Here is a 26,420-nt window from a genome sequence, read left to right as displayed (position 1 = left end):
CAAAAAAAAAAAAAAAAAAGGCCGGGCGCGGTGGCTCAAGCCTGTAATCCCAGCACTTTGGGAGGCCGAGATGGGCGGATCACGAGGTCAGGAGATCGAGACCATCCTGGCTAACACGGTGAAACCCCGTCTCTACTAAGAAATACAAAAAAAAAAATAGCCGGGTGAGGTGGCAGCGCCTGTAGTCCCAGCTACTCGGGAGGCTGAGGCCGGAGAATGGCGTGAACCCGGGAGGCGGAGCTTGCAGTGAGCTGAGATCCGGCCACTGCACTCCAGCCTGGGCTACAGAGCGACACTCCGTCTCAAAAAAAAAAAAAAAAAAAAAAAAAACAGTGATAGCTACTAAAGAACTCTTAAGCTAGTAGGGTGTATACTGTGTGGATATGCTGGACAAAGGGATGATTCACAGGTGGGATGGAGCCGGACAACACAAGATTTCATCACACTGCTCAAAATGGCACAAGATTTAAAACCTATGAATCGTTTTTTTCTGGAGCGTTCTGTTCAATATTTGTATGCCGTGGTTGACCATAGGTAACTGAAACCACAGCGATGAGGATGGTGGGGACTATTGTATTCCCTTATGGCAACAATTAATAGGAGCTGAGTTGCAACAGCTATTATCTCTAGCCAGAACATGCTCTTTCTATTTTACTATAATTCCGAACACCCTTAATGTGTCCCCAACAATGAGACTGACTATGATTTGCCATTTATTACTGCCTTGCACTGTTTTTCTTCATAGTAGAGACATAGGAAAGAGCATGTTTCTTTGAGGACATGAAGAAAATTCCCAAATGTGATATGTGCACTTCAGGGCATTTACTCACAGTGTTGGCCTGCCTCCTTTAGGTGGCATTGGGTTTCCAGTTCATACTTAAAGCAGGAGAGAGACTATAAGAAACTGAGGTTTCTGATGCCTGTTCTTTTTACTTTTTCCTCAGGCTGAAATTTTCTTCGGCTTTTCTCTTTGTTCTCTCATGCTGTCTTTTCTCTTTCATTTACTTTGCAATGAAAGCAAACATGGAAAATTAGATACATTTGGGAAGAAATTTTAGCTAGGCTGATGTGGGTGGGGTTTTTTATTGCTTTTTATTGTCACTGTTGATGCAAGTTCTTGGGCTGTATTTTTCCTCATATGCTTATAATGTCATTTATGTTTCAGACGTTATGAAGAGGACATGTACTGGAGAAGAATGGAGGAAGAACAGCATCATTGGGATGATCGCCGCCGAATGCCTGATGGAGGTTATCCTCATGGTCCTCCAGGCCCATTAGGCCTTCTGGGAGTCCGACCAGGCATGCCTCCTCAGCCTCAGGGGCCTGCAGTGAGTATCCACATTGGTGATATAAGGGGTGAAAGTTTGACTGGTTCAGCATTAGAAGAAAACAATTTTGGAGGGGCTAATTTTTAGACTTAATAATCTTGTAATCTTGACAGTTTTTTTGAGACAGAGTCTTGCTCTGTCGCCCAGGCTGGAGTGCAATGGTGTGATCTCGGCTCACTGCATGCAACCTGCACTTCCCAGGTTCAAGCAATTCTCCTGCCTCAACCTCCCAAGTAACTGGGATTACAGGCGCTGACCACCACACCTGGCTAATTTTTGTATTTTTAGTGGAGACAGTTTCGCCATGTTGGCCAGGCTGGTCTTGAACTCCTGAGCTCAGGAGATCCATCCACCTGGGCCTCCCAAAATTCTGGGATTACAGGCATGAGCCACTGCACTCAGCTTGATACAAGTTTTTAATGTGATTTAGGATCTTTCCTCCATTTTTTACAGGAAGGAAATATATGTTTCCTGTGTCTTCTGTATAAGGACCTCATAGAATTTCTGGGAATCTTTCTTATTTTCAGTATATGCTAAATGGGAACAGAGCTTTTTATGCCAACTGTTCTTTCACATGAGACTCTTGCCTTTGGTTTTCCTTACATTAGCAGGAACAACTAATTTTTTTTCTTGTTTCTTTTCTTATTTTTCCTCTGGAGTGCAGTGGCATGATCATAGCTCACCGCAGCCTCAGCTTCCCGAGTAGCTGGGACACAGGCATGAGTTGCTATACCTGTCAGGAACAACTGATGTCAAAGGCAACTGCTTTGTCTTTAGAGTTATTCTTACTGGTCTGGGTGCAGTGGCTCATGCCTATAACCCCAGTCTACTTTGGGAAGACCAAGGTGAAAGGATGGCTTGATGCCAGAAGTTCAAGACTAGCCTGGGCAACATGGTGAGACCCAGCGTCTATTTTTAATAAAAAGAAATGTATTCTTATTTTTCCATTACCAGTGGCTTAGAATCTTTTTTTCCTTCTTCCAGTTTTGACCATCTAAAACCTACTACTTCTAAATTGAGTGAAAGATAAGGGATAGGTAAAATGGTTTAAGATAAGCCCCAGAGTTGATGTTATTAAGACTATAGGAAAAATCTGCATCTTGAGAGTTTGTGTTGTACAGAAGCTGGGTAAAAGGGACATCTTGTGTAAGTTCAGTCTACCAAAAACAAGATTTGTTTCTCTGTAGAGCAGTTACAAGAAAAAAGTAGACTTCTCTTTAACCTATTCTCATTTATCTTTGCTCAGAGGGTTGACAGTTGTAAGACTTGAACTACTAAAAGCAAAGTTTCAGAATCACTGGTTTTTAAAGTTGTGTAAAGAGCATTTTCATAGCTTTAGGTTTATATGTATTATAATGTTACTTGTTTTGAGGCAAAGGCAAAGTGGGTATACATGCATGCATGCATACATACATATGGTCTTGATGGTATAACTTTCCATAGTTTGCATTTTCGTTTTTACTGAAATGGAGAAAGAAGATAAAACCTTTCTTATTGAGAAGATACAACAAATATGTATAGCTGAAAAATACCATTTGCTTTTGCTCAGGAAACATTTTTTTAAATTGAGCAACTTTGTTTCTCTGCAGCCCTTACGTCGTCCTGACTCATCTGACGACCGTTATGTAATGACAAAACATGCCACCATTTATCCAACTGAAGAAGAGTTACAGGCAGTTCAGAAAATTGTTTCTATTACTGAACGTGCTTTAAAACTGGTTTCAGACAGTTTGTCTGAACATGAGAAGAACAAGAACAAAGAGGGAGATGATAAGAAAGAGGGAGGTAAAGACAGGTGTGTTTTGAAAGTTACTTACCATGTCTATAATTTTGTTTTTTCTTATGTGGACTTCTTACATTTGAAATACAGCTTATGACTGATAACTCTGGTGTGAGTTCTATGTATTTTAAACATGCCTGTGTTAGATATTTCGTGTATTCAGCTGCTGCTTGCAAAAATAGAAATACACAGTTCCACGAACACATGTGGTCTCTGACCTTGTAATTGTACTCATTTTAAGTTTATATAAACTATTTTGAGTATTTCAAAGCAGCCATTATAGTTTTACAGTTGTATTCAGCTGCGATTTTTCTGTTTTGATTTATTTGTTGCTTCTGCCCCACACTCAGTCTTTGTTTTAATAACTATTCCCTTAAAGCACTGACTGTAAAGCATGAGTAAGCCTAAGCTTTAGCAATGTCTGTATATCAAGTTTGCATTATTAGCTGTAGCTTTTTATTTTCCTTTTACCATTTGAAAATATTTTTGTATTACATTAAACATGGCTCTTACTATTCTGACTTGTGAAATAAGAAACAGAAGTGTTAATGTCCATTGCTTTGCAGTTATCTTTCTGTAAAGAACTTAGCTCTTTTTTTTTTTTTTTTTAAATCCACATTGCTTAAATGAAGTATAGTTCTAAAAATGCTGGATGTCTTTCTACTGCAGTTGATGGAAATTTTAATGGTATAAAAGTTATTTCACTTACTATTGTATGTTTACAGAATATTATGCTTCTGGTTAAGCAGAGAAATATCATAATATAATTTTATTTTACTGCAGAGCTTTGAAAGGAGTTTTGCGAGTGGGAGTATTGGCAAAAGGATTACTTCTCCGAGGAGATAGAAATGTCAACCTTGTTTTGCTGTGCTCAGAGAAACCTTCAAAGACATTATTAAGCCGTATTGCAGAAAACCTACCCAAACAGCTTGCTGTAAGTATTATGGAAATGTTAATTTTTACCCCTTGTCTGGTTCAGAAGTTTTTGGCAGGACTGACTGTGCTTCAGTTTAAACCTAAGCCAGCCTTTAAAATTTTGGCTTGACTTTCTGTATTGAGTTTTTTTGTTTGATTGTGCAAACTGATGAAACTATTTTCTACTTCATCTTTTTTAGGTTTTATAGTGATTGTATTTGGCATGAAGCCATCTTGCTGATGTATTTAAAAATGTAAAATTGCAGCAAATGCCTTCCTTTTCTTGTTCTTTTTCCAAGACTTGAATCACAAGAAGGCAGTTGTTAGGACAAAGTGATTTTAAAAATAAAATCCCATGTGTAGCAAGGTTAAATTTTTTAAATTCATGAACCTCTTGTCTATTTGAATGCTTTTAATATAGTAACTAAAGTAGTCTTTCTGATTTGAATTTCCCCAGTTATATTGTGAATATTTTCAGTTTTCTGCATGTTTATAATGGTAGGAAATACTTCTCTTGTCTCCATCCAGCAAAACATGGCAATGCAAAACTAATAGAATATTTTATTTGGGTCCTACAAAAGCAAACTTTTTGTTAAGCTTAAATTTACAAAAATTTTACATATTAGCCTTGTCAGAATGAGATTTAAAGTAGTGATTCCTTTAATAATTAAGGGTATAAAACTTGCAATTTAATGAAGCATTCTAAATTCAAGGAATCAAATTTCATTGGTAATGTGTGTTCTGCAGTAGTGAATTAGAACAGTACCTTACTGTAGCAGAGCAGCCTATGACAAAAGGGACAGTGAAGCACACTATTAAACTTAAAACTCTGACAACTCTGGCACTTGCTGTTGCTTGTTTTATATTACTATTATTCCAGATGGGAAATTTTTTATTGTAGATGAGTCTTTTTTTAAATTATCAGGAGCCAGCAGAATTGGCTTTGTTGTGTGTTACTTCGTACTCCTGTTGAGGCTGCTAGGGCAATGAAGGGGGAAAAGAAAAGGTTTGGAGGCTTTGGAAGAATCATAGAATTTGCGATAAACATCTTGATCCTAATTGTGGTGCTTAGTAAAATTGCAAACCAGGGAATATATCATAACTAAATAACTAACAGCCAGTTAAGCTAGAAGTGAAATACTCTTCAAGTGGATAAGCAAGTGAACTAAAATTAATTTATAGTTAATAATTACATAATACTATATTAAGTGCTTTATATAGTTGATTCATTTAATCTTCCAGCCACCCTATAGGTTAGGTACAATTATTTTCTCCATCTTACAGAAATAGATGCAGGGTAGTTAAATAATTTGTCTGTCATCGCATCACTGGTAAACTATTAGAACTAGGATTTAAACCTAGATACTATACTGTAAATACTGTATGTAGTTTTTGTAGAGTCTTCATTTGTTCATATAAAATGGAGCTTATGTGTCTACCAAATTACAGCAAATCCTGGTTTTTCTGGATATTGACTGAGACTTTCTGCTCCCTGATAAAATGAGGATTTCACAGAAAAGGTACAATATGGCAATAGTTAAATTGTAGCTCCTTTTAAGGTCAGGTAGCTATTTTAGCTTCATTCAAATTATGCAAATATGTTATAAATATGACAGTGTTGCTTTTATCCAAGAATTTATCATCTAAGACATACGTATGTACAAATAACTCACAATACAAACAATGGTAAATATTCAACACAGCATTCTGAAAGTTGAAAGTAAGACTAATAATACTGGCATGTATGGCAGGGCTTCCTAGAAGGAGCAGTATATGATCTAGTCCTCATATAGAATGGTTAGGCTAGTGAGAGAGTGAAAGAGCCATAATGAAACTGCTTTTGTTTGTTAATACAACAGATCCAATCCAATTTGTTTCTTATAATCTTCATTACACAGGTTATAAGCCCTGAGAAGTATGACATAAAATGTGCTGTATCTGAAGCGGCAATAATTTTGAATTCATGTGTGGAACCCAAAATGCAAGTCACTATCACCCTGACATCTCCAATTATTCGAGAAGAGAACATGAGGGAAGGAGGTTGGAAAGCCATTAAACTTTTTACTTTCTATTAACTTTTTTTTTAATTTATCTACTCTTTAAGATGGTATTAAGCCCTAGAAGGCAACATGCTGGCATTACATGTGAATTTGATAGATTTGACTTATTTAGCAACCGGTTTTGCCTAAGTTAATTTCCCACAGAGTAAATGCTCTATTTAGTGATGTATTTTTATATAAAACACTATGGTATGATTGATTTTCTTGATTTCTTTCTTTTCTTGCTAACCTCAGATTTCTGGAAAAAAACTTCAAAATTATTTTTACTGGCATAGTCAATGCATGAAAAAATGGTTTTAAAATGTTGCTAGTGACTAGGGGGACACAACTTTAACTTGGCATTAAGAAGTTTTTGCTCTTGCCTTGCCTTACAAAAAAGACAAGAGTTTTCACAAACAAAATTGGCTAAGTATTCATAACACATGTTTTTAAGAGGCATTTTTAGATATGTGATAGTGGATTTGGCTTGTCCTGTGGTAAATATTTCTAGTTCTCTGAGGTTGCTCTTTGGCGTGGAGCACTTTCATAAATGCAGAACATCCTAATGCAGGAGGATTTGGACATTTGACCCTAATATCACACTTGAGATACTGAAAAATAAACTGTAAATGTAGATAGTGAGTCACAGCACAATTCAAGGTTTTTAAACTTAATTTACAACTATAGAATATGAAATCTTGCTGGTGCCAGCAATGTTGCTTTAGGGACTATTCTGTAACATTTTCAGAGCTTCAAAAGCTTTTAAGCTGAAAAGCATGATCAGTGTCTGCAGTATGTTGGTTCTGTTGTTTTATGGGTCAGATAAAATTTACTTTGTTTCCTTTCATGTTTTTATACATCTTGTTGAGTATGGAGTAACAGTCTACACTAATATTTCTTTGTGATACAGGTTGAGGAGGAAGAGGGTACTACATACTTAATATTAAAATTAATTTGTATAAAATAGCATCAGTAGTCTCTCAATTACTGTTTCTTTAAATTTGTTTTCTTAGAGCAATTTTTTTAAGACACTGGGCTTTTCACAACCCAGGAAAAGAACATTTTACCAAAAATGCCATTGGGAGATGTCTAATTTTACATACTTTGCATGTATACCATAATCAGATGATATTTATATCTTAAGCTTTGCATCTTAAATGAGTTTTGTGTAAAGGATTTTCTTATGTGAACATGAGTTTCTACTCAAGGTCTGGCCATGGGTGTCGCTGGAGAGACAGTTCCTGAGTCAATCTGGTCAGGTCATATACAGCATATGGGATTTGATAAAACTAATATGACATATTATAAATGTTGCTATATTTAGTGTAAAATTATAACCATTTAACTTTATTTCAGAATACATTTTGTTCAGTTATATTTATACTTAATTAAATTTGTACAGTATCAAGCCATTTTATGTTGTAAAAGTCTAAAGTGAATAGTATCATATTTGCAGTAAATTATTTGATAACCTATCCCTTCTAAAGGAAACAAAATTATATTTTTGTCTGACCCAGACTTGAGTTAGAATTATTGTTCTGAATTTCGTAAATATGACGAGGAAAATGGTCAGTCCAAAATGGAGAGATTTTGCTTCAAGACACTGAGCTGAAAAGTTGGATGTGTCAAAGTGTAGAAACATTGATAGTGTTCCTTGCTGCAGATAACTGCAGTAAACCATGTCTTTAGCTTCATTATGAAGATTGCTTCTTTCTTGCTGCAGAATAACGGTATGTATTCTCTCTCACTGCAGCTCCCAATGCTCTGTGTCTTAAAATCATTTAAAGCCTATAGCTTGCTTTGGGGAGTTAGTACAGGGGTTAAGGAAGGCTTTGCCGGAAGAACAATTGTGAATCATGAGAGTTACTACTTGCGCATTGTGTGGTAGCTTCTTTAATGCATAATGGTCCTTTTTAATACCAAAAATTATTTAATAAAGGAAATGATTACATTGTCCAAATAACTGTTAAACGCATGACAGATCTGTTTTATGATACTGTGTTTGACAGTTAAACATTAAGTAAACATTTAATTGACTTTAAGCTTGAAATGTTCAGAATGCTCTAACCCTTGCTACAGAATCTTTTCTGCAGCAAGTTAAGTATTGTGTGTGTTTTTTCCCACCTGTAGCTTATCAGGCCCGGTCCAAAGCCTTCTAACAGAGGGGATTGATCCTGTCAGGGGTTGCTGCCAAGACATCGGAAGGATTTTTGACCAAGGTTTTCAAAAGCTCAGTGTCACATCTGCCATTTGATAAAGGAGGGATTTTGGATGCAGAGCCTGGCATTTATTGTCCTTTGTGTGACTGTTTTGTTTGTTTTGTCTTCGTCTCTTCTAGAATTGAGCAGTGTTCACACTAGTTTTTAAATGGTTGAGTGGGTTATATATTTTACATGACCATGTTAATTTGAATTAATATATTCCCATTAACGTTTAATCATAAAATAGTGTGGACACAGCATGTCTTCTAATTGGTGATTAACCCCTTAAAATCTGTGAAATACATTCGTGTAGAACAAGAATTAGCATTTTGTTTTTATAAATTAACTGGTTTTTGTTTTGCTTTGTTAACTGGGTGTTAGGCAACAAATATGATTTTAGCAGAATATATCTAAGGGGTTAATCTACTTGAAATAGAAAATGGGTACAAAAATCCACACTAAATTTAACAAAAATTTTCTACTTATAGCTGTAATTCGTTTTTAAATTGCAATAGGTATTAGCTGGGCGTGGTGGCAGGCGCCTGTAATCCCAGCTACTAGGGAGGCTGAGGCAGGAGAATTGCTTGAACCCGGGAGGTGTAGGTTGCAGTGAGCCGAGATCATGCCATTGCACTCTGGCCTGGGCGACAAGAGTGAAACTCCATCTCAAAGAAAAAAAATTGCAATAGGTGTCTTGGCATCTTTGAATTTATATCATGGATTAAAATTTCCAAAGTTATGAATGCTTATGTGCAAAACAAAATTTTCTTGCATATTGGAGGAAATAAAATTGTGAATTAACATTAGAAATTTAGAAACATTTTAGAAAGAGATTGCACATTGTCACCTATTTGTATTCTAGCTTTAGCAAATGTAAGTAAATAAGGGACATAGAAAGAGGTCCTTTAGCATGTTATGCTACTGCTTTGGGGAAGTCAGCTTTTTCTTTTTTGTGTGTGAGGGATTTTGTTTTGTTTTGCTTTGTTTTGTTTTGTTTCTGAGACAGTTGCTCTGTCACCCAGGCTGGAGTGCAGCAGCACAATCTCAGCTCACTGCAACCTCCACCTCCCAGGTTCAAGCAATTCTCATGCCTCAGCCTCCCAAGTAGCTGAATAGCTGGGACCACAGGCACATGCCATCACGCCCAGCTAATTTTTATATTTTTGAGTAGAGATGGAGTTTCACCATGTTGGCCAGACTAGTCTCGAACTCCTGACCTCAGATGATCCACTTGCCTCAGCCTCCTAAAGTGCTAGGATTACAGGTGTGAGCCACTGCGCCTGGCCTTTTTTTCTTTTTTAAAACTTCATAGTTAGCTGTGCTTTCTTGTGTCCCTTTTCCTTATCTATTCCTAACAGAATAGTTCATTTCTTATGTTCAGGTTATTTCTAGGTTCAATAGTTGGTCTTACAAGTTTTGAAAGTACTAATATTTTTGTCTTGATAGCTTCTTTTTAGCACCAAATTCCTCTTTTAGTGTTTATTCTCAAAATGCCACACAGTTTTCCTTGATTATCTGTAAGTCTTTCCTCTAAATATATCTTCTGAAAAATCTGTGGACACAGATTTTCATCTGATTACTTGAGGAGTAAAAAACTAAGAAAAAGAAACTTTAGAGAATGGAATTCTGTCAGTTTCAAAATATGTTTTTTATATGTCATCTACTCAAAATAAGAACAAGTTATCTTTTAAGATACCTGAATGCTTATAATGAGGTATGAGTAACTTGACCAGAACTGCAACTAGTACTCTTAAGATAATTCACTTTTTCTTACTTTTGTCATGCATTTTTTCTTTTGTCCATATTCATTTTATATACTCAATTATTAAACTGTATTCTAAACGCCTCATAATTTCCAAAGGACTATTATATTTAATAGATAATATAATTTTTCTATACTGAGAAAATATTCATACTATTTAAATCACTGAGAGCTGTGAGTTAGATTGGAATAATTGCCATTTGCTTATTAATAGCTTGATTAGCAGATTTGCTGTTAATATACACATTTTACAGATGTTTAGATGGATATAAAGATAGCCCTTTGTCTACTTTTATGAATGACTTATTAATGTAAAGTTAACTTCTTGTCCTGGTTTAGTTTCATATATTCTCAAGTTTTGTGTAGCTCATTTATGTTTTAATTAGCTTAAAGACCCTACACATCTATCATCACAGGATGCTGTTTGTTGCATCTTTTCCACTCTTAATTCTGTTTAACCATGCTAGTTCCTATTCCCTGTTCTGCTTGCCTATTGTTTCTCTTCTATCATTTTTTGAAATACTTTATGGGAACTTTAAATTTTAAAGGGCATTTCATACTCTGATAACTAAAATTTTCCTGTGGAAGGGAGAGCGTTAAACTTTTAGAAATGCCTGTTTTGGGCCGGGTGCAGTGGCTCACGCCTGTAATCCTAGCACTTTGGGAGGCCGAGGCGGGCGGATCACTTGAGGTCAGGAGTTAAAAAACAGCCTGGCCAACATAGTGAAACCTCGTCTCTATTAAAAATACAAAAAATCAGCCAGGTGTGGTGGTGCACACCTGTAATCCCAGCTACTTGGGAGGCTGAGACAGGAGAATCGCTTGAACCCAGGAGGCAGAGATTGCAATGATCTGAGATCGTGCACTCCAGCCTGGGCAACAGAGCGACAATCTGTTTCAAAAAAAAAAAAGAAATGCCTGTTTTGGGTTCTTCATTTTTTTCTGTAACTACAACTATTAAGCATTCTATATTTATCATCAGTTCTTTGTTATATTAGCTCCAGAATAACTTAGGACCATTTAGAGTACTGAACAAACTCAGTAGTTTATTGTACATTCTCATTTATTAAGGTGGATTTTTGTGTTCCCTCTTGTCTTCTTGTCTTTGTGCTAGTGCACTGTGTCCAGTAATCTTCCCTTCAGATTTCGTTTTGGTGGGTAGGGTTTATATTTCCAGAAATTGTTTATTATATTACTAAATTAAGAGTTTACGTTAACCTTTCTTTTGTTCCTCATATTGGATGATGTAAATTTGTTGAAAATATCTCCGTGGGTATATTAAAGTGCTGACAAGCTCTCAAATGGCTCATGTGACACTGATGCTACCTTAAGGAAGTGTCTTGCTCACCTGGTCAAACACCCATTCCTCACTGCATTTTGCCAATTCAATCCATTTTAGATGTAACCTCGGGTATGGTGAAAGACCCACCGGACGTCTTGGACAGGCAAAAATGCCTTGACGCTCTGGCTGCTCTACGCCACGCTAAGTGGTTCCAGGTTCGGAACATCATTTTACTTTTTTCTTGTAGCCTTATGAGAGAGTAGTTCAGTACAACATGTTTAACTGTGCTTAAACATTTCAAAAGACTGCCCAAGCGATACTATTTTAAATACCAGAAAATATGTTAACATAGAAAGCTGGGTATGATGATCTGCATATTGCAGTTATTATTAATTTGACAATGAACCTAGGTTTGGGGAATGTTTTGTAGTTGGGGTTTTTTTATTTTTTATTTTTAGTGGCTATATTTAAAGTTGACTTGTTTAGGAACATCACATGTTTGTGTATATATATTATATTCCATAAGGCTGCAGATTAACTTTGCTTTAAATAATGGAATATGTGTTTAAAGCTTTGTGTATAGTTTTAAGATTTTTTTCCCCCTCTTTCTCTAAGTTAATAAGTGTAGGGAGTGAAAGGTGAGGAAGCAGCTGTTTGGTTTAGTGACTTTGCAGTCATGCAAAGGCACAGAAGGGAAACCAAACAGATTTCCTTAACCTTTCAGTCCCTAGACAAACTTTTTAGCTCTTTACTTTTTCTTTTATTTCTCATGTAGGCAGACTTTTTTTTTTTTAAGTTTACTGTTTTAAATGAACACAGGTCAAGGTTCACAGGGGATCAAGAAATATTATTCTTGTATAATCTGTTTACTTTGACCTAAATACCAGCTTTTAAATACTAACCCTGGCATAAAATACTGCTGTAAATGGCAGCTCATTGAACCCAATTTTAAGTGTGATTGTTTTTCTTTTTATCTGAGCTTCCATTGAACGGTGGTATTTTAACTTTTTTTCATCAAGGGATATATTCAGTATTTCTAAGATTAATTCAATTGGTTTTTGTGTTGCTCTCAAGGCTAGAGCTAATGGTCTGCAGTCCTGTGTGATTATCATACGCATTCTTCGAGACCTCTGTCAGCGAGTTCCAACTTGGTCTGATTTTCCAAGCTGGGTAAGTAGTATGTAACTGTATAGTATAAAAACATAGGAAATAATTCTGCAGTTTTTATCCTCTCAGTTTACATATGATTATCAGCCTTATTTGCATTTACTAAATATAGTTTTTCTCTTCGGATGAAAAGTCCTGGGGGAGTCTTAGAATGTTTAATTTTCCCAAATGTGATAAAGATTTTCATTGATGCTTCTTTTTGTGTTTTTTTTTTCTTTTTGCTGTTTTCACAGTATTTTTTTAAAATATTACAGCATTTATTAGTTGGTTTTTACATATAATACACAAATGTATAAAGAAGACTGAGGCCGGGCGCGGTGGCTCAAGCCTGTAATCCCAGCACTTTGGGAGGCCGAGGCGGGCGGATCACAAGGTCAGGAGATCGAGACCACAGTGAAACCCCGTCTCTACTGAAAATACAAAAAATTAGCCGGGCGCGGTGGCGGGCGCCTGTAGTCCCAGCTACTCAGGAGGCTGAGGCAGGAGAATGGCGGGAACCCGGGAGGCGGAGCTTGCAGTGAGCCGAGATCGCGCCACTGCACTCCAGCCTGGGCAACAGCGTGAGACTCCGTCTCAAAAAAAAAAAAAAAAAGAAGACTGAAAAACTTAATCATCTTATGCAGGGACATTTTTTAAAATAGTTTATGTGGTTGGGAACTGTAAAAATTCAGAAATATATATAATTCAAAAATAATACAAAAAAATAGGAAATTCAGTAACACAGAAAGCTACAAAATAACCAAAAAACCTTATTTAAAGGCAGATTATCTTAATCTCCTGTGATTTCTTCTAGGAGAAAAAAATTATACATATTACAGTATATATTTCTGTCCTTATGTACACTACCTTTAGAAACTCTGATTCCTGAAGAGCAAGAATTCAGATAGGGATTAATTTAAAAAAAAAAAAAAAAACAACCTATTGACTCCATAGTTGAATTAATGAGAGTGAATAGGCAAGATTACCCTTAGTTCTCTCTCTCTTTTTTTTTTTTAATCTCTTTTAACACAAGCATGGCCTTGCTATCACAGTTTAAAACTGTAGTTTAAAACTTTTAACAAAGCTCATCTTAGAGTTCTTTGAAAAGGCAGTCACATCTACTACATTCTTTCTATGGACATGCCATACTCTATGGACATGCCATATTTTATTTAACTTATATTCATTTGATAGACATTTGGGTTTACAATCTTTTGCTATTAAATCCTTATTATACCTCATTGTATATATTGTCAAGCTTTTGAGGGCAAAATAAATTGCTAGGGCTGAAATTTCAAGGTCAAAGAACATGTACTAATTCTTCACCAGAAGGTTGGGTCATTGAAAATTTCAAAAAACTATTAGACTGATTATATTCTTTACACTCTCATAGGTCTGGGATATTATCACACTTCTTAGTTAACAATATGATAGGCAAAATATGGTGTTCACCAAGCACAGTGGCACACGCCTGTAATCCCAACACTTTGGGAGGCCGAGTCGGGTGGATCACTGAGGTCAGGAGTTCAAGACTAGCCTGACCAACATAGTGAAACCCCATCTCTACTAATAATACAATTAGCTGGGCATGGTGGCGGGTGCCTGTAATCCCAGCTATTCGGGAGGCTGAGGCAAGAGAATTGCTTGAACTCAAAGGGCAGAGGTTGCAGTGAGCCGAGGTCGCACCACTGCACTCCAGCCTGGGAGACAGAGTGAGACTCTGTCTCAAAAAAAAAAACTAATTTAAAAACTATGGATAGATAGATCAAAGATCAACCAGTTGTGGTCTAGTGGCTCATGCTTGTAATCCCATTATTTGAGAGGCCTGAGGCAGGAGGATCACTTGAGTCCAGGAGTTGGAGACCAGCCTGGACAACAGGGTAAAACCCTTTCTCTAGAAAAGATGCAGAAATTAGCCAGGCATGGTGGCATGTGCTTGTGGTTTCAGCTACTGGAGAGACTGAAGTGGGAAGATCTGTTGAGCCCAGGTCAAGTCTACAGTGAGCCGTGACTGTGTGAGGGCACTCCAGCCTGGGTGACAGAATGAGACCTTATCTCTTTTTTTTTTTTCTTTGAGACATATCTACAAATGATATTTTGCCTTTCCAATACTTTTTTTTCTATTTTAATTAAAAAATAATTCTAGAGTAACAAATACGGAATAAAAGAAATACTGCTTGACATGTATGGTATGTTCCTGATTGTACTGAAAATGTTCTGGTCTATAAAGTATATTAAGCATAACGGTATATAGCCTTTTATTTGAGATATTTACTTGTCATGTTGAATTATCAGTCTTTTTCCAGTTTAAGTAAGTTTTGAATCAGTAAAGGAAGTTGAACTTTTATCACACAATTTTTTAAGTCTTATTAACATGAATGTATAGTTTTTCTCCTTCAACCTGTTAATACTGTGTAAATAGATTTCTTCATATTGAGCTACCTTTGCATTCTGGGAATGAGTCTTCATACATACGAGAAAAGTGTTTTAGTTTGTTTAGGAATTTCTCAGTGACATGAAATAAATATTTTAGGTTTTGTCTCTGTGCTCTTTGTCAAATTTAGAAGCAGTGATCATTAACTCTGTAAAAATAATTTAGAAGCTTTTCTTTAAACCCTGAAGCAGTTTTAGTAGCATCAAAACTTTGTTTCTTGAAAGTTTATAAAAATTGATATGACATCATCACTTCCCAATTCCTTTTAAGGGAATAGTGTTTTCTCAATTTATTCTATTGTAATTAGTCTCTCTCTTGTGGTTAATTTTGGCAATTTATATTTCCCTTTAAAAAATCAACCCATTCAATAGAGTTACACTATTTTAGGATTTTTTTAAATGTTTTTGCATCTTTATTCTTTCTCTCTCTCTCTCTCTCTCTCTCTCTCTGGTTTGTTTTTGTTTTTTTGTTTGTTTTTTGCTTGTTTGCTTTTAATTCTTCTTTGTGTCATTGATTAGACTAGCCAGTAAAGCATTTGCCAGATGGGAGCAAAATTACAATGTGGGTGTTTTAGTATTTAGGTGTTTTGGCCGGGCGCGGTGGCTCAAGCCTGTAATCCCAGCACTTTGGGAGGCCGAGACGGGCGGATCACGAGGTCAGGAGATCGAGACCATCCTGGCTAACACAGTGAAACCCCGTCTCTACTAAAAATACAAAAAAAACTTAGCCGGGCGAGGTGGCAGGCGCCTGTAGTCCCAGCTACTCGGGAGGCTGAGGCAGGAGAATGGCGTGAACCCGGGAGGCGGAGCTTGCAGTGAGCTGAGATCCGGCCACTGCACTCCAGCCTGGGTGACAGAGCTAGACTCCGTCTCAAAAAAAAAAAAAAAAGTATTTAGGTGTTTGGAATTTATTCGATTCTTAATAGATTTTAAATACAGTAATTTGTAGGCATTGTATAGCTTCAATTTTATTTATTTATTTGTTTATTTTATTTATTTTTGAAATGGAGTCTCTCGCTCTGTACCCCAGCCTGGAGTACAGCGGTGCTTTCTTGGCTCAATGCAACCTCCACCTCCTGGGTTCAAGCGATTCTCCTGCCTCAGCCTCCCACATAGCTGGGATTACAGGCATGCACCACCACGCCTGGCTGATGGTATTTTTAGTAGAGACGAGGTTTCACCATGTTGGCCAGGGTAGTCTAGAACTCCTGACCTCGAGTGATCCGCCCGCCTCAGCCTCCCAAGGTGCTGGGATTACAGGCGTGAGCCACCGCGCCTGTCCCAAATTTTAAAAATGTATGGAAATACAAGCATTGTACGTCATCATCCTGCTTCCTGCTTTCTTAGACTTTGGTTCCCTCTACCCACCCAGGGTGGTCCTTGAAGCTATCTCTGTTGTTGTAAGTCCACGTTTTGTTACTTGTATGAATAGACTCTCAAGACCACTGCGTCTGGGCCACTCTTGCAGTCTGGATTTTCAGCACTGCAGATTGGTCCTACCCAGGCCTTCTTTGAGTCACCCATGCACTTCACGAGGTGTTTTCTTCTTTGAGGGTGGAAAGCCATAAGAACTGAGAAGAAAAGAGAATGCACAGGTCAAAGGAATTGAAGGAGCATTGACCATGGCAGGGGAAATGATTGTGAAGAAAGTCAAAAGTGAAAAAAGCTGCTGGCTGATCTTTGAAATCATTTACATATAACAACAAATACATTAGTATTTTGGTACTTTTTAAAAACACCAAAATGTCAGTATTTTGACATTTAAAATTCGCTCCTCGTATTGTATTCTTTAGGCAGTGAGTGCTTTATCTGTTTTACTGCTTTTTTGTCTCCTCAAAATCAGCTCTATTGTAATCCTCATTAATAATTTATTACTTTATGAGTTTATCTTTCTATATTTATTTTCCTCAGGATTTTCTGTTTTTATTTTACAAACTTCTTGAGTTGGATGCTTGATTCACTGATATGTTCTGTAGTTATAGAGGTTTTAAAGCTGCAATTTAAAGATGAACACAAAGTTTTGGCTGTATAGGTAATGCTTTGTAATTTGTTTTCATACTATCTTTAAGCCAACAGTAGTTTTGAGGGAATTTTATTTTCCCACCCTCTCCCTGAGACAGAGTATTGCTCTGTCTCCCATGCTGGAGTGCAGTGGCTCGACCTCAGCTCACTGCAGCCTCCACTTGCCGGGTTCAAACAATTCTCCTGTCTTAGCATCCTGAGTAGCTGGGATTACAGGCATGCGCCACCACACCCGGCTAATTTTTGTATTTTTTAAGTAGAGACGGGGTTTCACCATGTTGGCCAGGCTGGTCTTGAACTCCTCACTGCATGATCTGCCTGCCTCGGCCTCCCAAAGTGCTGGGATTACAGGCGTGAGCCACGGCGCCCAGCCCAGGGAATTTTTATATTCTGCTTGGTTGAAGGAGGTTTGCTTTTGTTTTTGTAAATAATATCTAGTTTTTATGGCATTGTGATTCAAGAAATGTAGTCTGCTATTTGCAATTTTTTTAATTTAACGTGTTTTTTTGTTGCCTAATATATGTTCAATTTTTATAAACTATGGTTATTTAAGAGATCTGCTCTCAACAAGGTATAATGTATACCTCTTAATTTTTGAACTTCTTCAGTCATTTTGTTCCTTTTTTTTTTTTTTTTTTTTGAGACCGAGTCTCACTGTGTCACCCAGACTAGAGTACAGTGGTACGATTTCAACTCACTGCAACCTCCATCTCCTGGGTTCAAGCGATTTTCCTGCCTCAGCCTTTCGAGTAGCTGGGATTACAAGGGCGCACCACCATGTCTAGATAATTTTTGTATTTTTAGTAGAGACGGGGTTTCACCATGTTGGCCAGGTTGGTCTCAAACTCTTGACTTCAAGTGATCTGCTCCCCTCAGCCTCCCAAAGTGCTTGGATTATAGGTGTGAGCCACTGTGCCCAGCCCTCAACTTCTTACTGAGTAAGCTGAGGGTGAGGAAGGAAGGTTGTTGTTGCTGTCTCCAGTGGCAGAGATGGAAGATAACACCCGTGTAAGTGGATCTGTGCAGTTCAAACTCAACGGTCACCAAATAGAGTCCCACATATCTCCTGCCGTCACACATAACAACAGCCTCCCCGACACTAAAGTAGTATGTTTGTTACAATTAATGAACCTACATTGACCTGTGACTATCACCCAGAGTCCCTACAGAATAGATTTTTATCTCTAGTTTTCATGCTACGTTCCACACAAGTACAAAGATGTCATGCAAATCTGTTCTCACCTTTTTTGATAACTCTTCTTTTCCTTCCCCTGTGAGAGATGATTGGATGATGGCTTATGAAAAGGAGTAGGATTTGGCTACCCGCAGCCTTGTTAGCAAATGTAGGCTGTACTCTCCTGTGTCTTTATCAGATAATACTGTGGCACTCCAAATGTGATGGATTTTATTGCCACCCCTTCAGTTTCAAGTTTCAACCCAAGAATGGACTCCTAGAGCTTTTGTCTTTGCAGGATTTGCTCCATTTGTTTCCTGAACCTATTTTACCATTTCCTTTCACTAACAATTTATATTCCCCGGAACCAAGAGAGCATTTGGGTATGTGAAGTTAATTTGAGGTTCTATGAAGTTGTTTTTTTTTTTCCTACCTCTTACTCCTTTGGAAGATCTTACCTTTATTTTTTCTTTAATCTGCATTTAGCCAAACGCATTTATTATTGGAAATAATTAGATGTGAATAATTACCATTTTTCTGCTCTTTCCTGATTTCTTCTGTTCTTTCCTGGTTTTCAACGTCTTCAGGATAGCAAATTCTAGTGTTTTTCTTTTCTCTGCTGAGAGAGAAGATGGTCAGATGGAGTTTTTACTTTTAGGAAAATTTCTTCTGGAACTGCTTATAATGTGATTCATTTTACCTTTCTCCAAATTGAAAGTGATTGGTGAAATTTTGGGGATTTGTTGAATCAGCTGTCATCCCCACCCTCATCTCTCTGGAGAGCCAAGTTAGAGAGTTGCCTAAGCAGGGTAAACACTCTGTTCTTCAGGAATGTTCTCTGTCACTGGCCTTTTCCTCTGTTTGATTCAAGCTATTACGTTTTTTCTTGAAAGGCAGTAGTATGTATATTGTATCATTTGTTTTTGAGACAGGGTCCCACTCTGTCACCTAAACTGGAGTGCAGTGGAGCAACCCTGGCTCACTGCAACTTTGAACTCCTGGGCTTAAGCATTCCTTCTGCCTGAACATTCCTAGTGCCTGTGACGACAGGCACATGCCACCACACCTGACTAATGTCTTTATTTTTAGTAGAGATGAGATCTCACTATGTTGCCCCATCTGGTCTTGAACTCCTGGGCTCAAGCAATCTTCTCACCACGGTCTTCCAAAGTGCTGGGATTATAGGCATGAGCCACCATGCCTGGCCCTAATATATTTCTTTTTTTTTTTTTTTTTTTTTTTTTTGAGACGGAGTCTCGCTCTGTCGCCCAGGCTGGAGTGCAGTGGCCAGGTCTCAGCTCACTGCAAGCTCTGCCTCCTGGGTTTACGCCATTCTCCTGCCTCAGCCTCCCGAGTAGCTGGGACTACAGGCACCCGCCACCTCGCCTGGCTAGTTTTTTGTATTTTTTTTAGTAGAGACGGGGTTTCACTGTGTTAGCCAGGATGGTCTCGATCTCCTGACCTCATGATCCGCCCATCTCGGCCTCCCAAAGTGCTGGGATTACAGGCTTGAGCCACCGCGCCCGGCCTCCTAATATATTTCTTAATCATGTTTTGGAGGCAAGAGATCTTCAGGTTGGGTCTGTGCTATTGCCATAAACAGTAGTAACTTTTTTTCTTTTATCAAATAAATTTGAAATTCTTATGAACTGTATTGTGTTTAATTTTATTTAGCATTCAGATTACTTACTTTGAACAAATCCTTAAGTAACAATACCTGCTTTTGTGGCCTTTCCTTTACCACTGCAATGAGGATTGAAAATGGTGTTCTGCCTTCAAATTAGTTGTTCTTTTGTCATGAATCCATGGTGATAAAATAAAGAAAATATAGGTAGAGTTCTGTTGTAATGTTGCTCTGACATCAGAATTGCTGTGTGCTATCTAAACCTTTACAATAGTATAATTGCAGTAACTTACAAAAGGCATGTAATTTTTAAAAGGTTTATTACAGGCCTAGCACAATGGCTCCTACCTGTAATCCCAGCACTTTAGGAAGCTGAGGTGGGAAGGTCACTTGAGGCCAGGAGTTCAAAACCAGCCTTATTTGTATAGCAAGACCCTATGTCTACAAAAGACAAACTTAAAAATTAGCCGGATGAGATGGCGCATACCTGTAGTCCCAGCTACTCAGGAGACTGAGGTCAGAGAATCACTTGAGCCCAGGAGTTTGAGGCTGCAGTGAACTATGATTGCACCACTGCACTTCAGCCTGGGTGGGAGGGCAAAACCATGTTTGTCTGTGTGTCTGTCTGTCTCTTTCTCTCTCTCTCTCTCTCCCTCCCACCCCCCTCTGCCCCCCACCCCCTCTCCCTCCTCCCTCCCTCTCTCTTACACACAACACACACACACACACACAATGTTTATTATATATTTTATTTCTAAACAGTGTCTTATGATGAGTGTTTCAGCAAAAAAATCTGTTATTGAGGTGGGCACAGTGGCCCATGCCTGTAGTTCCAGGTACTCAAGAGACTGAGGCAAGAGGATCTTTTGAGGCCAGCCTGGGCACATAGCGAGACCCTATCTCAAAAAAAAAACCAAATCTGCCACAGTATTGATGAACGTTGAAAACAGTATGCTAAGTGCAAGAATCCAGGCACACAAAAGGTCCCATGTTGCGTGATTCCATGTATATGAAATATCAAGAATATATAAATCCATAGAGACAAGTTGCTTAATGGGTAAGGGGGTTTACTTTGGGGTAATGGAAATGTTTTGGAACTTGATATGCACAACATAGTATAATAATGCTGCTGAATTATTCACTTTAAAATGTTTAATGTTATCTTTTTTGAGACAGGGTTTCACTCTGTCACTCGGGCTGGAGTGCAGTGGCATGATCACGACTAACTGCACCCTCGACTTCCCAGGCTTAAGTGATCCTCCTAACTCAGCCTCCCACGTGCATAGGACTATAGGTGCATGCTACCATGCCTGGTTAGATTTTTTTTTAAATTTTTTGTAGAGGTAAGGTCTCACTATGTTGCCCAGCCTGGTCTGAAACCCCTGGATCCAAGGGATCCTCCCAACTTGGCCTCCAGAAGTGTTGGGTTTATAGGTGTAAGCCACCATGCTTGACCAGTTTTTTTGTTTTTTGTTTTAAGAATGATATATCAAATGTAAAGGAATCATTCTCAAAGAAAGGTGGAGAAAACTGCTGTAATTATTCTTCCTGCCCAAATACCAGTTGAAATACATTAACATTTTTTTCATATATTTTACTGGCTTTCAGAGGTATTTGTAAGTAATACAGATTTTAGTGGTGGTGGTTTGTACTAATAGTTCTCCTGGCTGTTGCTGATAGAACCAACAAAGAGTTCTAAAATGATAGGACACTGACATCGCAGGACAAAGAACAAACAGTCTCAGCTTACAAAAAAATCCGCAAACGGCACATGAACTAACTCAGCCTTTAGATAACCCCTAACAAAAATCATCTATTTAACTGTATGCACACCCCCAAATCACTAAAAGCTGTAAGTAAACCTTTTCCCTGTAAGACGTGACCATTTTTATTAAGACTTTCATATATTTCACCATATAAAATAAAGTGCTGTGAGTAAATATATTACAAAAATGCAACAACCTGCAAATGGGCTTACAAATCAAAGTCTGTTGTGCATATATCAATAGTGATCCATGTCAACTGGACTATGTAAGTGGCTTTTGTATATACAATTGCCTATTGTTATGGTATTCATAAAATCCTATTTTAAGAGCATAAACATCTTAATTTGTACAATGGGAATGATAGTCATATCTACCTTCAGAATGTGATAATAATGATTAGAATTGGTTAATATTTGTGAAGACTTAGAGCATCACTTAGCAAGGATAAGCACTCAGTAAGTGGTAGCTATAATGAAGAGGATAACTGCTACTACTATTATTCAGCCAGAACTCCTAGTGCTAGTGATTGTTTCTAGTTTGTTACAAATTAAGAGCTGGGCAGAATATTTTTTTGTGCTTTCGTTATGTAGTAGTAGCCCTATTGTAAATCTTAGTACTGCCATTGCTGGGCTAATTAATGTGTATCTTTGAAAATTTTGTGGCCAGGTGCAGTGGCTCACACCTGTAATCTTAGCACTTGGGGAGACTGAGGTGGGCAGATGACCTGAGGTCGAGAGTTTGAGACCAGCCTGACCAACATGGAGAAACTCCTATGTCTACTAAAAATACAAAATTAGCCGGGCGTGTGGTGGCTTATTCCTGTAATCCCAGCTACTTGGGAGGTGGAGGCAGGAGAATCGCTTGAACCGGGGAGGTGGAGGTTGCCGTGAGCTGAGATTGCGCCATTGCAGCCTGGACAACAAGAGTGAAACTCCGTCTCTTGTTGGGGGAAAAAAAAGTTTTGGTACAGTTTGTCACTTGCGCTTTAAAGGAAAATTTTACTGGTTTACACTCCCACCAATGAAAGTGCCTGTGTTACTGAAATCTCATCAAGTGGCTTTTTTGTGTTTTTAGTAGGGACAGGGTTTTGCCATGTTGGGCAGGCTGGTCTCAAACTCCTGACCCCAGGTGATCTGCCCACCTTGACCTCCCAGAGTGCTGGGATTACAGGCGTGAGCCACCACACGCAGCCGGCTGCAGTGAATTATAATCACACCACTGCATTCCAGTCTAGGAAACAGAGTAAGACCCTGTCTCTCAAAAAATAAATAAAAAGCAAATATTACAGTGGAGTGCAGTGGCGTTCACTTGTAGTCTCAGCTACTGGGGAAACCGAGGTAGGATTACTTGAGCCCAGGAGTTCACGCTCAGCTGCAGTGTGCTATGATCGTGCCTGCGAATAACTACTGCACTCCATCCTGGGCAACGTAGCAAGAATGTGTCTGTAAAAAAAAAATTTAAAAATTTTTTAAAGCAAATATTATAATCCTTGATTTTTTGAATCATTTAATATGGGGATCTTTTTCTATCTCCAGTTATAATAAATCTTAATAAGTTACTATCTTATATAATTATAGCTACCAAGACCCTTTACATTACAACCTGAAGTGTTGTAATCCTTAATTTGATTCTATTTATTTCTGATATTATCTTTTTACTTTTGAATTATATTCTTCCGTTTTCATTGCTCTTTTAACTATAGATATCTGCTTGGAGAACAGCTATGTTCTTTAGAAAATTAATATGTTTTAATTGCTTACTTCACAGCAAATGGTGTCAGAGACAGGTAGTTTACTTAGTTTTATTGTGTGTGTTTAAGTATATTGACTTTTGTGTTCCATGAATAATTCATTTCTTGACTTTTAATTAATTTCTGCTTTTACCTGCTGATATAAATCAGAAATGCCTCATTCTTAAAAGTCAGTCAATAAACAGATTTTGAAAAAGCTTTGAGTCACTTGAAACACATTTTTATGTCTTGACATACCTGAACTGTAGCTGATTATTTAATCTTCACTTTTCTCATAACATTTGCTAAAAGTACTCAGTAAAAATTTGAAGCATTTATCGAAAGTTGCGTATTTTATGACTTCAATTTTGTGTTTTAATCACAACATCAGTATTTTGCTAATTATTACTCTTGGTTTATCACTGAATTGTCAGGATTAATTCTCATATTCTTTCCAAAATCATTCCATGTCATAATCATTTACTAAGTATTTACAAAATTCTGGCTACTTGTACTAGGCAGGTGGATTCAAGATGAGTAACACCTTATCCTCAAGGGTCACAGTCCTTTTGCATCTTAAAATATTCCATACATAGGCCGGGCGCGGTGGCTCATGCCTGTAATCCCAGCACTTTGGGAGTCCGAAGCGGGTGGATCACGAGGTCAGGAGATTGAGACCGTCCTGGCTAACACGGTGAAACCCTGTCTCTACTGAAAATACAAAAAAATTAGCCGGGCGTGGTGGCGGGCTCCTGTAGTCCCAGCTACTTGGGAGGCTGAGGCAGGAGAATGGCTTGAACCTGGGAGGCGGAGCTTACAGTGAGCCAAGATGGCGCCACTGCACTCCAGCCTGGGCGACAGAGCGAGACTCCCTCTCAAAAAAAATATTGCATACACATGCACATTCCATACATATACATAGAGTTTTCTACATGACTGAAGCTTGTCCCTTAAAATATTAAAACTTCACCTTAAAATGAAAATCCATAAAAAATGAAAAATGTCTTGAGGGTCTGTGTGCTGTGATGCCTGTAATCCCAAGGCTTTGGGAGGCCAAGGCAGTTGGTTTACATGAGTCCAGGAATCCAAAACCAGCCTGGACAGCATTGTGAGACTCCATCTCTGCATAAATTAGGCATGGTGGCTGCGCCTATTGTCCCAGTCGTACAGTGGCACGACAACAGCTCACTGCAGCCTCAAGCTCTTGGGCTCAAGAGATCCTGAGTTGAGGTGGGAGGATCACTTGAGCCCAAGAGCTTGAGGCTGCAGTGAGCCATGGTCCTGTCACTTCATTCTAGCCTGGGTGACAGAACAAGACCCTTTCTCAAAACAAAAAAGAATCTTGAACATCTTCCTGCTTTCTTCAATGGAATAAACTGAGCTGTCTTAACTTTTTAAATTGTGACTTACATTTATCATTATTAATATCCATTATTTTCAGGTTTTTTCCAGTCATGCTGGAAGCTATCATTTATTTTTCATAACTGTTAATGTGTACTGTTTCTTCACATTGTCATCTCTCGAAAGGTAAAGAGTCTAAGAAATGGCCTTGGAGTGAATAGGTTGACATAGTTTTTGCCTCTGATAAGTCCATGAGCTTTTTTCGTGTGTAGCCAAAAGTATGGATTCTCATTCTCACTAATGTCTTTTCAGCTTTCATTATCATCTTAAGGATTTCATAGTGGTTCCAAACTAGTTTCTTTGAATTACTGTTAGTAGTCTTATTTAAACTTTAAGTAAAAGCTACAACATGGATAAACCTTAAATATTATGCTAAGTGAGAGAAGTCAAACACAAAGCCACGTATTACATGGTTCCACTTGTATAAAACGTCCAGAGTAGGCAAATCTGTATAAACTGGAAGCGATTTAGGGGTTGCCAAGGGCTAGAAGAAAGGGAGAATGGAGAATGACTACTAGTGGGTATGTGGTTTCTTTTGGAGATCATGAAAATGTTCTGGGATTAGGTAATGGTGATTATTGAACAACTTTGTGAATATGCTGAAAACTACTGAACTGTACAGTTTAAAAGGGTGAATCTTATATGTGAATTATATCTCAATTTTAAAAAATCTAAATACAAATGTTTCCCATGAGACCCTTCAAAACACCACTCCCTGCATTGGGTTTTTGTTTTGTTTTTGTGTGTGTGAAGAGAGATGGTCTCACTCCATCACTCAGGCTGCTAGAGTGCAATGGCGCAATGTCAGCTTACTGCAGCCTCAACCTCCCAGGCTCAAGCGATCCTCCTGCCTCAGTCCCCCAAGTAGCTGGGGCCACCAGCACGTGCCACCACATCCAGCTAATTTTTGGGGTTTTTTGTTTTTTTTTTTTTTTTTGTAGAGATGAGGTTTTGCCATCTTGCCCAGGCTGGTCTTTAACTCCTGAGCTCAGGCAATCTGCCTCCCAAAGTGTTGGGATTACAGATACGAGCCACTGTGCCCTGCCTATTCCTTAATTTTGAATGTTTTTACGTTATATGTGATATTTATTTTCTGTTTTTGTGACTTGTTCTATGTAGCTTTTTCAATCTTTAAAACTTTAGTTTGTCATTCTAGTGTTTGAAAATGAGTAATTCCTTTGGTAAGCTGTTAAACACATTTTTATGTTGTATTTTTAGGCTATGGAGTTGTTAGTAGAGAAAGCAATCAGCAGTGCTTCTAGCCCTCAGAGCCCTGGGGATGCACTGAGAAGAGTTTTTGAGTGCATTTCTTCAGGGATTATCCTTAAAGGTAACTTTTACTTTGTTTCTAATGAAGTAAAATGAAGTTTACTCATTTGCTGGTTGAGTAATTTTTTTATAAGTGGACAATGCAGATGATTTCCTCTCCCTGTGATGATTGCTATAGGTAGTCCTGGACTTCTGGATCCTTGTGAAAAGGATCCCTTTGATACCTTGGCAACAATGACTGACCAGCAGCGTGAAGACATCACGTCCAGTGCACAGGTACTAGTATTCCTAAATCCAGAGCCCTATTGAGTTACTCCATTAAGGTTTTATTTTTCTGTTATTGTCTTAATGAATATTATAAGTCACTATATAATATTCATTCTTCTTCTTCTGTAGTAAGCAAGCCCTTAGGATATTAAAATAGCTTGCCCAAAACTAGATTTCACTAATAGAATTTAAAATTTTATTATTTAATTCTGTGGGCATTTCTAAGTGTATTATACAAATACAGCAATATTTTCAGTGTCTCATTAAATCTGGGTAATAGAT

At 37.9% G+C, this 26,420-nt stretch overlaps 1 protein-coding gene across 9 annotated transcripts in view; it reads left to right on the top strand.

Moving 5' to 3' along the window:
* The window catches only part of ZFR (zinc finger RNA binding protein), an 87,928-nt gene that overhangs the window by 52,564 nt on the left and 8,944 nt on the right, over positions 1-26,420 (top strand). For 6 of the 9 annotated variants that reach the window (XM_073993269.1, XM_045393575.2, XM_073993268.1 and 3 more), the window contains 8 exons: positions 1,166-1,328; positions 2,918-3,123; positions 3,892-4,042; positions 5,922-6,063; positions 11,425-11,522; positions 12,382-12,477; positions 25,821-25,932; positions 26,050-26,147. In XM_073993269.1, the coding sequence (XP_073849370.1) occupies positions 1,166-1,328; positions 2,918-3,123; positions 3,892-4,042; positions 5,922-6,063; positions 11,425-11,522; positions 12,382-12,477; positions 25,821-25,932; positions 26,050-26,147 (1,066 nt within the window). The remainder of the gene's footprint in view (positions 1-1,165; positions 1,329-2,917; positions 3,124-3,891; positions 4,043-5,921; positions 6,064-11,424; positions 11,523-12,381; positions 12,478-25,820; positions 25,933-26,049; positions 26,148-26,420) is intronic. The other 3 variants (XR_010587328.1, XR_012413607.1, XR_010587327.2) reach the window with 1 other exon arrangement.

This window comes from Macaca fascicularis, chromosome 6, assembly GCF_037993035.2.
Source record: "Macaca fascicularis isolate 582-1 chromosome 6, T2T-MFA8v1.1".
In the NCBI taxonomy this organism is placed as follows: Eukaryota; Metazoa; Chordata; class Mammalia; order Primates; family Cercopithecidae; genus Macaca; species Macaca fascicularis.
This window is presented reverse-complemented; position numbering and strand designations above follow the sequence as displayed.